This window comes from Rhipicephalus sanguineus, chromosome 2, assembly GCF_013339695.2.
Source record: "Rhipicephalus sanguineus isolate Rsan-2018 chromosome 2, BIME_Rsan_1.4, whole genome shotgun sequence".
Classification (NCBI taxonomy): domain Eukaryota; kingdom Metazoa; phylum Arthropoda; class Arachnida; order Ixodida; family Ixodidae; genus Rhipicephalus; species Rhipicephalus sanguineus.
Genome location: NC_051177.1, coordinates 134,222,739 through 134,236,753, shown reverse-complemented (window position 1 = coordinate 134,236,753; position 14,015 = coordinate 134,222,739). Strand labels below are relative to the sequence as shown.

Below are 14,015 nucleotides of genomic sequence, written 5' to 3'. Positions count from 1 at the left end.
ACTGGAACACTTCATTTCAAAGTTCAGAAAACGGTAAAGGTTTCAATGGTGGTCGTTTAGTTACAGTTTGCTTAGCCGCACTTATACATATATAGCCAAATGTTTCCGAAGTCCGGCGTTCAGTATCTTCAGGCGCATCGATCACATTTTGATCACGAGCAAAGTAAAATAAAAGAGACAGCATCATAGTTGATACTATAATGATTTTTGTGATGTTCGGCAATGGTGTTCGGCAAGCTTCCCGCCGAAAGATCGATCCAGTTTCTGAAGGTCGGATCCAGGTTTTTAGAGAGTCCTGTATATTGGATACTAAGGCCCACTGTCTCAAGGCGCCCTTACAATTTTTCTCGAGTCATGCAGAGCTCGTAAATACCAGTGTCGTTTACGCCACGCTGGGAGCCATGCTTCAGAAACAGGCACTTTTTCCCTGAGAGACATTTTCCTAGGCCGTGTGAAAGACAAGTTGATGGGTTGCCACGTCACTGAAACCTTGAGCGCAATATTTAATCAAGTGAATAAAAGCCAACATTGAGGTGCAAAAGTCAACATATCATGCACGCGAAGATGAAGCACAGAAGCACAGTTGTGTGAAAATTAGAGTAAAAAACGCATGGTATAGTGTGGTAATGTTAACGAGCGTGTTGACTGTCATATTGCTGCGACGACAGCATGCCGACAAGGTATCGCGACAAAGCACCACATCGGCACGACCATACTGTTAGCAACTCCTGACCATGTGGTTATTGTGACTTAGCGATGAAAAATATGGCCATTTGACAACTAAGTAATCGAGATTGCACGACAAACAAGGGTTGACTACAAAATACTAGGTACTCCTCTTCATAACTCTCCCTGTACCTAGCTGGCTTCCGCAAAGCTGACTAAACAATTTAAATGTCCATGTGCTTCCTGTTTTAGAACAAATAACCTCCCTTTGAGAACTTATGGTTCCTATTTAGTTCTATATGCTAGAGCAAATATCTCGGAAATTCGTTGGTTCTGTGAGTCAATCTCCAACCAGGATAAATTTTTCGGTGAGTAGGAAGCTTTTGTTCCCAGGAAAGCCGTTGGGATTCGCTGGTAGCTTAGTGGTGCAATGATGTGAATCATACATTTCTTCTTCATAACCGTTGCTCCTGGATGCGGGATTTGAAGAATTGACTTGCCATTTTCATAATCTGTGTTAAACTATCACAGTAGCTAAATATGTGTTGATCTTTCGTTATTATACATATTAGCTCGCGTTCACCACAAAGATAAAGTCGGGCTCTTTCCAACCGCACGGTCTTTTGACGCTACTCATTTATACTACAAACTACCGGCGAGTGGATCGTTTTCTTGTATACTTTTTTGATGTCTGCTACGCCACTAAATAAAAAAAGCTTTCAAATAACCCTGTATGTGCTCATCGCTCTTTTTTGTCAGTTGTACGCGCCCGATGGCATTCGAATGTATAAAATATGGAACTGTGGACCCGTCATGTGCTTTCCGCTGGACTTCTGTTTGCGTGAATAATCGTTCTATTGTTTGAACATATATCCCGCTTGAGCATAGAGATACCCACAAACCCCAAGTCGGACGTGCTAGAAATAGGCAGCGGAATTTACGTATTTTGTAACGAATCCGTTGGTCCTCTTTCAGTGACGTCAACAAACTAAGCTTGCTGCATCCTGCTTTTCTTGTGCACGAATAGTAATTGCGGCCACATAGGTTATTTCTTCATACCAAACAAAGAAGATGAGAGGAGCCATAGTAGGCCTAATCCTCATGGCCTCCGCTCTTATTCCTGTAGATGCAGGGGTTGGTAGTGCTATCGGTGAGTATATGTTCAGTCACATATCTGTGCCTCGAAGTGCGATGATCTGTTGTAACTCTTGTTTTTCTAGATTTGCATTTTGAAAGCTTTTTTGGACTAGATACCGCTGTTGTAAAGCACTAAGTTCGGTATAACCAAATGTATTTTACTGTGCGTGTGCGGATAACAATGATGCGGAAGAAGATATACGCACAATGTTAACTAGTACAACGCTAATTCAAAAAAATTGAATGAAATCGGTTTACTATGTTAGGTATCTTCTAATGTTGCAGTTAGTATGAAATAATAGGCAGTGCAAATTGCAACTTACCCTAATAAGAAAATTATACTTAAGTCTTTTGTGTGGTAGACATTATTATTCTTCTTCTTCTTCTTCTTCTTCTTATTATTATTATTATTAATATTATTATTATTATTATGATACAATCATCACCAGCAAATATTAGGAGAGATGAATGCTACAAACAGAAGCAAAGTGTATGCTGTTATGATCGCGCTACGACCCACCATCGTAAAGGCTCCTACAGGCTGGACCCCGAGCACGACTACCTGGGCAAGTACCTCAGAACCGAGCTGCATTAACATACAGAACGCGCGACCCCTGTGCAGTGCTCTCTTCCTTGCTGGCGTCCCTCTCAGAGACACGGGACGCAGCTCCGCTGTTCGGACACGCCGGACGCGTCCGAACAGCGGAGCTGCGCCCTCCTCCTCTTAGCGTCTGAGGGCTCATAAAAGGCCGGCGCATCGAGCGTCGAGAGTTTCGGCTTCCTCATGCTTTGTGTGTGTTTTGTCCTCCTTCACGTATTAAACGTCTTTTCTCGTTGGCTACCTTTTGCCTTGCCACTGCCTGGACATTCCCAGCCCAGTCCTTTGGCCCTCGTGTCATGCTACCCACGAGACCCTGGTGCATCTCGTAACAACTGGTGGCAGCGGTGGGATTGCAGTGGCCCTTGCAACTTGTGCCAACTGAACCGTGGAGATCACAACGAAACCCGTGACTGCATTTACGTGAATGTCGGACTTTTCTCCTTTGAGATTTGCCAGGCTTTTAAGAATAGCTTTGAAGCTTGAAGCTGGCAGGTTGCCTTTATCGGTACTAAGTCCCTTTGCGTTGTCACACTTGGCGGTAGCTGACAAAGAATGGATAAGAAGAGGGGTTCAGCGTCTGAGCTGGTCATGGATCTCAATTCTCTACGCAAGCCTGAAGTGTTGTTGCTATGCGCAGAATTGGGAGTGGAAGCGGGAAACGCCATGAGGAAGCCGCAAATCATTCAGTCTTTGCTTGCCTTGGAAGCAGATGACAGCGAGCTTCTAGAATGTTGGGAAATTGTCAGAGAGCGCCAGGCAAACGAAGAGAAGAGCCGGGCTGATGAGAAAGAGCGTCAGGCAAACGATGAAAAGAGGCGTGTTGATGAGAAAGAGAGACTATTGCTTGAGCTCGAATTAAAGCGCTTAGAGCTGGAACTGGAGAAGCCGAAGGCGGCTAGCGTCGAAGCGCACCTGCCAGTCGCAGAAGCGCGAGAAAATTTTAGTATGAAGGATTTATTGCAGCCTTTCCAAGTAGGAGAGGGCATCGGAATGTTTCTCGTGAACTTTGAACGGACTTGCCAAAGAATGAAGTTCTTTAAGGCGTCATGGCCACAGCGCCTGTTAACCGTTTTGCCGTTCCAGGTAGCGGACGCTATGTGGAGACTTAGCGCAGAGCAGTATGAGGACTACGATATTGTAAAATCCAGTCTTCTTAAGAGGCACCGCCTGTCTCCAGAAGCGTTTCGGCAGCGCTTTCGAAAAGCCACTAAGTTGAAAAACGAATCGTACGTTGAGTTCGGATACAACTTAAAGCTCAACTTCGTTGAATGGCTAAGAATCGCGGAAGTTTACGAAGACATGGCGAAGGTTGTCGAGTGCCTGTGCCTGGAGCAGTTTTACAACACGATTCCTGACCGAATGCGTTTATGGATCGTCGACAGGCCCGACGTGAACACAGTTGAAAAAGCGGCCGAGCTCGCGGAGGAATACGCGTCGCGCCATGCATCGCAGCAAAGTGAAGGGCGGACGCTCGACGCGTTTCCGAAGCAAGGCGCGGATAATGAATCCCCAAAGCTTTTGAGACGCAACGCTAACGCGAAAGGCCCAGATCCAGAGAAGGAAATTGAACAGACGTTACCTAAAGCTACTTTTAAAGACGAGAAGAAGAGGCAGTTTGAAGGGCAGAAGCCGATAACATGCTATAAGTGCCATCAACCGGGGCACCTTGCCTCAGGTTGCCGAAATCAGTCTTGTATTCTCGTATGTCAGTGCCGACAATGAGAACTTAGAGCTACTTAAGCCCTTCATGAAAGAGTGTACGGTGAACGGAAAGCGCTGCAGGGTACTTAGAGATTCTGCAGCCACCATGGATGTCGTTCATCCATCTTATGTCAGCGCCAAGGACTTCACTGGCAAGTGTGCATGGATACGACAGTTGGTGCTGGAGCACAGCGTTTGTCTTCCACTCGCGCGCGTCCGTATCGAGGGGCTCTTTGGAACGTTCACTACTCAAGCTGCGGTTTCGGCCAGACTACCACCACAGTATTCCTACCTATTTTCGAATAGATCAGAAATGTTTCTGAGGAATATGGGAACTTGTTTTGAACAGGGTGTAGCGAAGCTTATTGGAACTCTGAAGGGGGTCGTCCTCTCCGGCCCCTTCTAGTGGGTTGCTCTCTTCGGACAGAGCGCAGCTCAGAGTCGGCACCCGCCTTGACTGTCGCAGTCGTTTATCGTCGCCGAGTGCCCGCAAATAAACGTCTTTATAATTTGGTGGAGGGTGCTGGGCTTTCACAACAACTTCGGCCCTCATTCGATGCCCCTGGCTCTTCGATCTCGTACCCTGCCGCCTACGATGCCTCAAGACGCCTCCCAGCAAACGGCCCCGCCTACACCGACCTCATGCCCAGGTGTGCCTCGTATCCGCGACCCTCCGGTCTTCACTGGCGCAGATGGCACCGACGGAGAGGACGACCCCCTTCAGAGTTCCAATAAGCTTCGCTACAAGGGGGAGGTTTGCCCGCTTACCCGCTCAAAAGCACTAGAACTTGCTAGGCAGCTGGACCATGATCCGCCTGCCTTGATAGACGCATGTCAAACGCCACAGCCGAACGCGGATGGCCGAACTCCAGAAAGCGTTGCCGATCTAGACGCTAGAACAGTTCCTAGAACAGATGCCCCGTTTCCTGAGGCGCATGGGCAAGCTACCATCGAAAAATGGGGCTCTCCAGAAGAGCAATGGCTTTTTGTTCCACCCATATCAAGAAAGGGGAGGCGTCGTCTTCGGCGAAAAAAAAATGTGCCAGGCAAACACGCTCTTCGCTTGAGCCTCCCCCCCCCCCCCATTTCAGGAATTCAATTTCAAAATGCGATGAAAAAAAGGTAATGCAGAGCGCTTAAGCGGTTGCTTCGAATAACAAGTGTGCCTGAATGTATTGCAAACTCGCGGCTGCAGTGTTTTGCAAAATGTGATTATTTGTTTTAAAAAATGTATTCCTTTCACTTTGAGAATTGAGGTACTGGCTAATGCGTTGGGCATTGGATTTTTGTTCCTGTCGCCTGCCAACATTATTGATTGTTTTAAACTGAGCCTGGTAGGTCTTTGGGTGAATTGTCTGGCGCTTGCGGGCTGCTTTTACCGAGGTACTTCTAGTGAAGCCACCATCAAGATCACACTTCTGAATACGTACATCAAGGCCGGAGCTGTTTCGATTTTTCACAACCGACGCACCAAAGGGAAGCCATTCATACAGCGGTGTGTGTGATGGGTGTTGCTGTGTCGCCTTATCGTGGTGCACTTTCCAGGACGACAATTGTGCCGCCACCGACAGCGAGTCCAAGCGTCGCCAGCAACGCGCACTTCAGATTTCCGCGAAGTATCTCTCTGGACAGTGGTTGCTGACCCTTGTCCATCGGGACAACGATACCCCGGCGTAGAAGCTGTTATGATCGCGCTACGACCTACCACCGTAAAGGCTCCCAGAGGCTGGACCCCGAGCACGACTACCTGGGCAAGTGCCTCAGAACCGAGCTGCATTAACATGCAGAACGCGCGACCCCTGTGCAGTGCTCTCTTCCTTGCTGGCGTCCCTCTCAGAGACACTGGACGCGTTCCTCGGAGACGCCGGACGCGTCCGAACAGCGGAGCTGCGCCCTCCTCCTCTTAGCGTCTGAGGGCTCATAAAAGGCCGGCGCATCGAGCGTCGAGAGTTTCGGCTTCCTCATGCATTGTGTGTGTTTTGTCCTCGTCACGTATTAAACGTCTTTTTTCGTTGGCTACCTTTTTCCTTGCCACTGCCTGGACATTCCCAGCCCAGTTCTTTGGCCCTCGTGTCATGCTACCCACGAGACCCTGGTGCATCTCGTAACAATGCCTACCATTGAGGAGGAAGGTAATACAACTAATCTTGAAAAGAAAATCAGGAAAGTGACAAGAAAAACAGAGTTGTCCAACGACCGTACATTTTGCGAGAGTTCTCATTTCTGCTTCATAAAGAAGACACTCGATTCAGCACAGAATTTCGTTTTCTACATACTTAGCGTCCCGAGCACATAAAATTGTACATGCTTTATTTTAGGAACCTGAAATAATACCGATAATTGGGATGCCTTACATTGGTTCTTATGACGGCGAAGAAAATTTTATATGTATTCTTTCAAGCCCAACTTTGAGACGAGAACAATAGTAAGAAGACAAGCAGTACACATATTCACTACATTGGGAGCAGTTTACACGAAATAATAGGTTCAGCTACAAAAAAGCAGGGTTGATCCCTTCGTCATAGGAATCTGTATAACACGAAAGGAAAGCGTGCCATAACACATGTACTCGTTTTTGCCCATGCGACGTTTGTATGTTGAAATGTCACACGAATGTGATGGTATAGCTCTACACGTTTCTGTGAAATTTTTACCTAATAAGCAGTGTGTAATATGCCTTCCGTTCCACGAGCCCCATTTCTTTTAAATGTATGGGTTTTCAACCTTATTATTCATCAGTCTTTACTATGTACAGCTCTTACTCTGTAGTAAACATGTGAGTCATTTATATTTCTTCAGGTAGAAAAAGTGCCACCGATGCGTCCCCTATGGGAATCAATCTAACGCAAAGCGTTGAGAGAGCTGCATACGCTGCATTGTTCATCTTTTAACCAAGTCATGTAATTAGGTCATGACGTAATTTATTATCGTACGTTTGATAGGTATGCGTTTATATTGTGGTATACACCGTGATATTTAAACGATCTACACGGCTTCACGATATTGCCATCATGCGAGTTACGTTATTCATTCGTAACACGGATGACATGCTTGCCATGAACATTCAGTTTGTGAGCTGTCGTTCATGTTTATCACAAAAACACGTCAGTTGTTGCATCTTTTGGTATACAGCAAGGTAATAAACCGACCACTACGGCATCATGATATGTATGTGATGCCGTAGGCATGTGAAGGTGTATGATACGTGAGTGTCGTTGTACTTATATCGCATCATTTTGCGTACCTAAGAGGCTAATGACAAGGCATATGTATTTCGGTACATGATTATTGAAGGGTCATGAAAGCACGAAGACCTTGTCATTTATGCCACGACATACATGAGGCATGACATCTTCAGGTCAATATTGTGCCACTTGTGGTCGTCATACAATGATCTCATGGCTAGCCAATTTTGGTATTATCGCGTTCATGAAACGGCCACGGTTTCACAAGAGCTTCGGAATACAAAGATGAGATAAATGACAGTATTTAAAAAGATGGAAAGTTGGGCCAGTTGGTGTGGAATTATACCTAAATGTTTGAGGCCCAGCCAGGGTGGTCTTGTGGTTATGGCGCTCGACTGCTTACCAGAAGGTCGCGGAATTGAAACACGGCTGCGGCGGCTGCAATTTCGGGGTAAGCGAAAATGTTTGAGGCCCGTGTACTTAGATTTAGGTGCACGGTAAAGAACCCCAGGTGGTCGAAACTTTCGGCTCCACTACGGCGTCTCTCATAATTATGTCGTGGTTTTGGGGCGTAAAACGCCAAATATAATAATAATCATAATGAAAGCTTGAGAATGAAGGGAGAAACACCAGGACGAGAAATGTACAGAATTGGCGCCTACAAAAAGACAAGAAAACATTTAAATGATAGCAGTATTGCAACGGGATCGTGACGTCACAGAAAGAAGCTGTCGGCGTGTTAGACTGAACTCTTTATTCGATTGAATTCGTGCCCGGGATACGCAAGGTCAAACAAGAGCAATACACACTGTACAATAATAGCGGCGAACAGAACGTGGGCCGTCGATCTGCAGCAAGGCCGGTTGGCAATTATACATGCGGCATCGAACATTCCAGCCTTATCGATGGTGGCCGCGTTAGGTCTAAAATGGTCTTAGCTGTTCGCGTTTTCGAACTCAAGACAATAAGGACATTCCAACATAGTCGGGAAGGTTCCCAGATATTAGGACGATTAAACTCCTGCGCAAGGCAGCGGCTACGCCTGCAACGGACGTTACATAAAAAATTGGCCGCGTATCTGCGTGCTTCGCTGCAAATGTCGGGTAAAGACGATAGAAGAGGCGCTGTGTGAGATATGGACGCCATCTGGCAATACGTCGGGAAACATGAGTGCTGTGTTGCGTGCTGGTAGTCCCGGCGCAGCAGCAGGCGAAGACCGGCGGTGACCAACGCGACCGGCGGGGACGCCAGCCAGCCCGAAAACGCGGTTTGGCGCGAAGCGCTGAAGCAGAGAAACGTCCGCACTCAACGAGTACTCTCCACACACTCTTTTATTTACACGTCGCCTGGGTAAAACAGGAACACCAGAGCGGCGCCCACAACCAGCAGCCTGAAGGCCGCCCAAAACGCTGCTTTTTCATTTTTTAAATATTTTTTTTCACCTTCTTGGCGTTCTCAAAACTAAAGTTTTTCAATAACAACCCATGGCATTCGTACAGTGCAATACAGAACCGAAACCGAAACACAACAATGAGCTCGTGCGAAGGGCACGGAGGAAGGCAAATTTCAGCGCAGTCGCATTTTCAGCTTTGTTGAAACAGCGCTCACTAGACGACGACGAAGTAAAAGAAGGCACAGGACAGGCAGCGCCTGTCCTGTGCCTTCTTTTACTTCGTCGTCGTCTAGTGAGCGCTGTTTCAACAAAGATGAACGCATACCAACTCGCTCAATCTTCCATTCTTATGCATTTTCAGCGCAGCTTAAGAAACTAGGGTCCTTAAAATTACGTATGTATGCATTTTCTATAATGACACGCCACCTAGTACTTACCTAGTGATGTTGCACCTCAGATGTGCATGATATTTAGTTTTGATCGACAACGTTCACAAGTATGAACAGCCGTACCAGTTCAAGACGGCTGGCCCTTGGGCAAGTGGTTCAACTTTGGCCGAGTGGCTGAATCGAGGGACGTGTCGACAAACAGAAAGACAGAAAGACAGACCAAAATTTCTGCGTTTAAGTTCCCCAAGAAAGACTATCGTCTTTAAAACAACAAAAGAAACGCGCGTGCCGTTGACCCCCTCTGAAGAAGCATCCTCCCGTGCTTGTAAACGAACACGGAAGGGAAAAATGGCCAAAACAAATACAAGTAGATTGGCAAAGGAAAAAATTGTCTGCGCATCTGCGTGCTTCGCTACAAATGTCGTAAAAAGAGGACAGTCTTTTGACGACATACATAAGACAGCCGTACTACATGAGTCCTGGTTTCATTCGCGGCAACGGTGATGCTGTTCCCAGGGCGACTGCCAGGTGGCAGAACCATATCGTTGGCAGACGGCTTTTTCGTGCATAGCGTCGCATTTTCGGCGCAGCCTAAGAAACACTACGGTCTTTAGAACTACCTATAGATGTATTTTGTAGTAAAGGAACACACACACATATTACTTCCGTATTGATGTTGCGCCTGAGATATGCGTAATATCTGCTTTTTGATCGACAATCTTCACAAGCATGAAGGCAGCTGCAAGTTGGAGATGGTTGGGCGTTTAGCAAGTGCTTAAGTTTCGGCAGGGTGGCTGAACTGTGTGACAGACAGACATACAGACAGACAGCAATACATAACAACATTGCTGCGTTCAAGTATCCCAAGAAAGACTATCGTCTTCAAAAGCAGAGTCCTAAGGTTCGCTAACGCGTATAAAACGGCTAAAAGGGACTGTCTACCGCTCAGAAAAATTTTCTTGATTGTGGTGAAAATGAGAAGATCGTTTATCACACCGGTGGCAACGAGCATGATTCTGTCCCATGAAAAAGAAATTACATTTTTAATTTGATGTTGAAAATCGTCAAAGATTGACCGCTAGCGTTACCCAATGGCGATGTGGTTCAATCTACGGGTAGGACAAGAAATCCTCGCAGGTAGACTCATTTATTCTGAAAAGAGACATGTATAACTTGAAATTGTATTTTACGCAATTGAGGCAGCCTTCGGTTGCGTCAGAGAGTCTTTTTTTTTTGCTTTTTTTTCTCACGCGTCCCAAAAGGCACCCGGTGGCGCTGCTTGCGGCGTCGCCTTCGATCTGGTCGGTTTCAAGTTATGCGCTATGCCACGCAGCCCTCCGTACTGGTCGTACCGTGCCGCTGTATTGCTGTTAGGATGTATCAATTGTACTGTGCTGTGAATGCCTGCATTTATTGTCTCTTTTTGATGAATCAAATTGGCTTGGATTGCGGCAGCAGTGCAAAAATAAACGCATAGACTGCGAATACAGCAAAAGAAGTGTTCTGTATCGTATAATAAGGCTTCATTTAACCGCTAGCACGCTGAAAGCCGAGTTACATTCACTACATTAGAGGTAAGTGAAAATTAGGTAATCCTAGAAAAATCACGTGTGGTTTCGGTTTTAATTTTTACCGGCACTACAATCGTCATCGCGTCCACCAACCAGTGTTGTGGGGATGTTTCACGCCAATGAAAGAAGGCCGAATACAGATCAGAAAATTCTGTTTTAAAAAATTCTACTCATTTTGTAAAGAGACCGCTGCAAGGTGGGACACTTCAGACTGTATGCTTTCGATTGCGGCCCAAAACAGAAAAGCGATGAAGGATGGCAGACAGTCCCTTTAAGGCGTACGACATTGACGACTTCAAGTCGTGCGCGGCGCCGCACAGAGTTCGTTATGCCGTCCGGGATGACGTTGTAGTCTGCACTGCCGAGACGTCGAAGGACTTCTATTGCCCGAACTATCGCCGAAGAAGATTTTCACTAAGCACACGTCGGCGTATGGGCGTGCAGACCCATACATGGTACTCCATGAAGCGTCGTCGCAGATTGTAACAGCGACTGTCGGTTGTCTTTGATTCTTGATGCGTAGGCGGGCGAGTTGTCTGCTTCTTCGGCATGATGAAGGTAGAAATCAAGGTTTTCGTCGTCGGCGACGTTTGGTAGCATGGCGTTGAACAACTTTGACGGGTTCCTTCCGTATACAAAGCTGTATGGCCTAATCTGCGGCATATCTTGCACGAGGGTGTTGTATGCGATGGTCACGTATGGAAGGATGGCATCCCACGTCTTCCGCTCGACGTTGACGTACATGGCCAGTATGTCGGCGATGGTCTTGTTTAGACTCTTGGTGTGGTGTTCGGTCTATGAGTGGTAGGCGTTGGTCTGGCGGTGGCTTGTTTGGCTGTATCTCAGGATTGCCTGAGTTAGATCCCAGTAAAGGCCCTATCGCAGTCAGTGATCAGGACCTCTGCGGCGCCATCACGCAGGACCACGTCTTCAACAAAGGTCTTCGCAACCTAATGGCCGGCCAGGCGGTTCGATGGACTGAGGAAAGCCTGCTGGTCTTGTCAGCGGTGTCTTGCGTCGTTGACAGTCTCGGCATATTCTCACGCAGCGTGCGACGTCGACGGCAAGGCGCGGCCAGTAGTACTTTTCGTGCATACTTGCGAGCGTGCACCAAACACCGAGGTGTCCCGCCGTCAGATAGTCGTGTAGGGCGTAGAGAACTTCTGGTCTCAATGCTGAAAGCACCACAATAAGGTAGTTGGCTCAAAAAGGGAAGAAGTTCTTCTTTGGGAGAACGCCGTTTCGCAAGAAAACAAAAAAACAACGCCAATCCTCGCTTGAATACTTCCGGAGCAACGGCGGTCCTGCTCTCGAGTTATTCGACAAGGCCCCTGACTTCCGGGTTGGCTCGCTATTGTTCGGCGAAGTCATCGGCACTTATGGTTTCCAAGAAGCAGTCATCATCCTTGTCCTGCGACGGTGTGTCGACGGGCGCATGAGACATACAGTCAGCATCGGAATGATTAATTCGGGACTTGAAATCGACGGTAAAGTCGAATTCTTGAAGTCTTAGATTCCACAGTAAGAGGTGACCTCAAGGGTCCATCAAGTAAGCTAGCCAATATAGGGCGTGGTGGGCGCTCACAACATTGAATGGCCTGCCGTAGATGTAGGGGCGAAACTTGGATATAGCACAGATGAGGGCCACGGACTCCTTTTTTGTTGTGGATTAGTTGGTTTCTGCCTTCGATATCGGCCAGATAGCTTAACTGATGACGCTTTCCAGCTCGTCAGCCTTCTGCACAATGATGGCGCCGAGTCCTACGCTGCTTGCGTCTGCGTGGATTTCTGTGTCGACGTATTCGTCGAAATGTGCTAGTGTAGGAGGCGTCATTTGATTTCTTCAAGTGCATCGATTAGCGCCGTTTCCAACTTTAATGGCATGCCGGTCTTCGGGAGGTGAGTTAGCCACTCGGCGATTCGTGAAAATTCCTTGACGAAACATAGCAGGTAAGGAACTTTATTTTGATCCGGAGACGACACTCACTCCCCCCTTAGCAGCAGGTGCACCAGCCGACAAATCGTCGTACAGAACTCTTGTCGGTGGGAGGCGTGAAGGCACTTAGTACAGCTATTTTTCGTGGGTCTGGCCGAACGGCATCATTGCTGATCACATGACAAAAAAACAAGAGCTCCTCGTAGGCGAAGCTGCACTTTTCAGGCTTGAAGGGGAGCCCGGAGGTCTTGATTGCTGGAAGTACAGTTTCGAGGAGCAGGAGGTGTTCGTTGACGTCATTCAAGTACACGAGGCACGTCTGCCACTTCAAGCTGGCCAGTGCTGTATCCATAACGCGTTGGAAATTCGCAGGGACCCAGCAAAGACCAAAGGGCACGATCTTGAACTCGAGCAGGCCGTGTGGAGTTACAAAGCCCGTCTTCTCGAGGTCTCTCTCGTGACTTCGATTTGCCAGAAGGCGGCCTTGAAGAATGGTAGCACCGTCATCGACGAAAAGTGCTTCGCCTTCTGGAGTCGATCTAGGGAGAGGGTGATCTTCGTGGGTGAGGGTGATCGTCATAAGCGTTCGCAGGGTTCCTCATTAGGGGGGGGGGCGAAGGTTCATCGCAGCGCCCCCCACCTACTAAGTCCATGTATGGGGCAGATTTCGCCCCCCCCCTCCTAGGTGACTAGAAGGGTCAATGTACGGGGCAGATTTTGCGCCCCCCATCTTAGATGATTAGAGGGGGCGGCCGCCCCCCCTGCCCCCCCCCCCTGTGCGCACGCCTATGGTGATCGTCCTTCTTCGGGACTTTGTTGAGGCGACGATAGTCGACGCAGAAACGTAGGGTTCCATCCCTCTTCCTCACTAACACCACGGATGCCGCCCACAGACCCTTCTTGGACGGCTGGATGATGTCGCGTAGCATTTCATTGAGTTGCTTCTGAACGGTTTCGCGTTCTCGTGTCGAAACTCGATACGGACTCTGACGGATTGGACGGGCGCCTTCTTCTGTTATGATACGTTTTGCGACTGGGATCTATCGATTCCTGAAGGCGACGCCAAGCACTCCTTTTATTGCTGGAGTAGGGCTTTGAGCTGGTATTGCTTGTGCATCGGAAAGCTCGGCCTGACGTAGAAATCTGGTTGGGGACCCCCATCCGTCGAACCATGTTCGGTAGCATCGAAGAGGGCGAAAGCATTGCTGTCCATGAATTCGTCGATGTAGGTGACCGCTGTACCAATGTTAAGGTGCATATATTCGTGGCTGAAGTTTTTTCAGCACTACCTTTTCGTTGCCGCCCCCCCCCCAACATGCAGTTCGCCTATGCCTCTTGCATACGCAAATTTTACGGTTCAGAAGCATGTAGTAATCGCCCTCGATGGCGCCTTCAAGCCTTGCGGATGCTCCGGTGCCGACAGAAATGATAACGGT

The 14,015-nt window shown here is 47.9% G+C and overlaps 1 protein-coding gene across 1 annotated transcript in view; it reads left to right on the top strand.

Moving 5' to 3' along the window:
• The first annotated feature begins 1,556 nt into the window (after positions 1-1,556).
• LOC119383683 (uncharacterized) overlaps positions 1,557-14,015 on the top strand; it is a 101,005-nt gene continuing 88,546 nt past the window's right edge. The window contains exon 1 of the mRNA XM_037651959.2: positions 1,557-1,816. Within this exon, the coding sequence (XP_037507887.1) occupies positions 1,738-1,816 (79 nt within the window). The 5' untranslated portion in view covers positions 1,557-1,737. The remainder of the gene's footprint in view (positions 1,817-14,015) is intronic.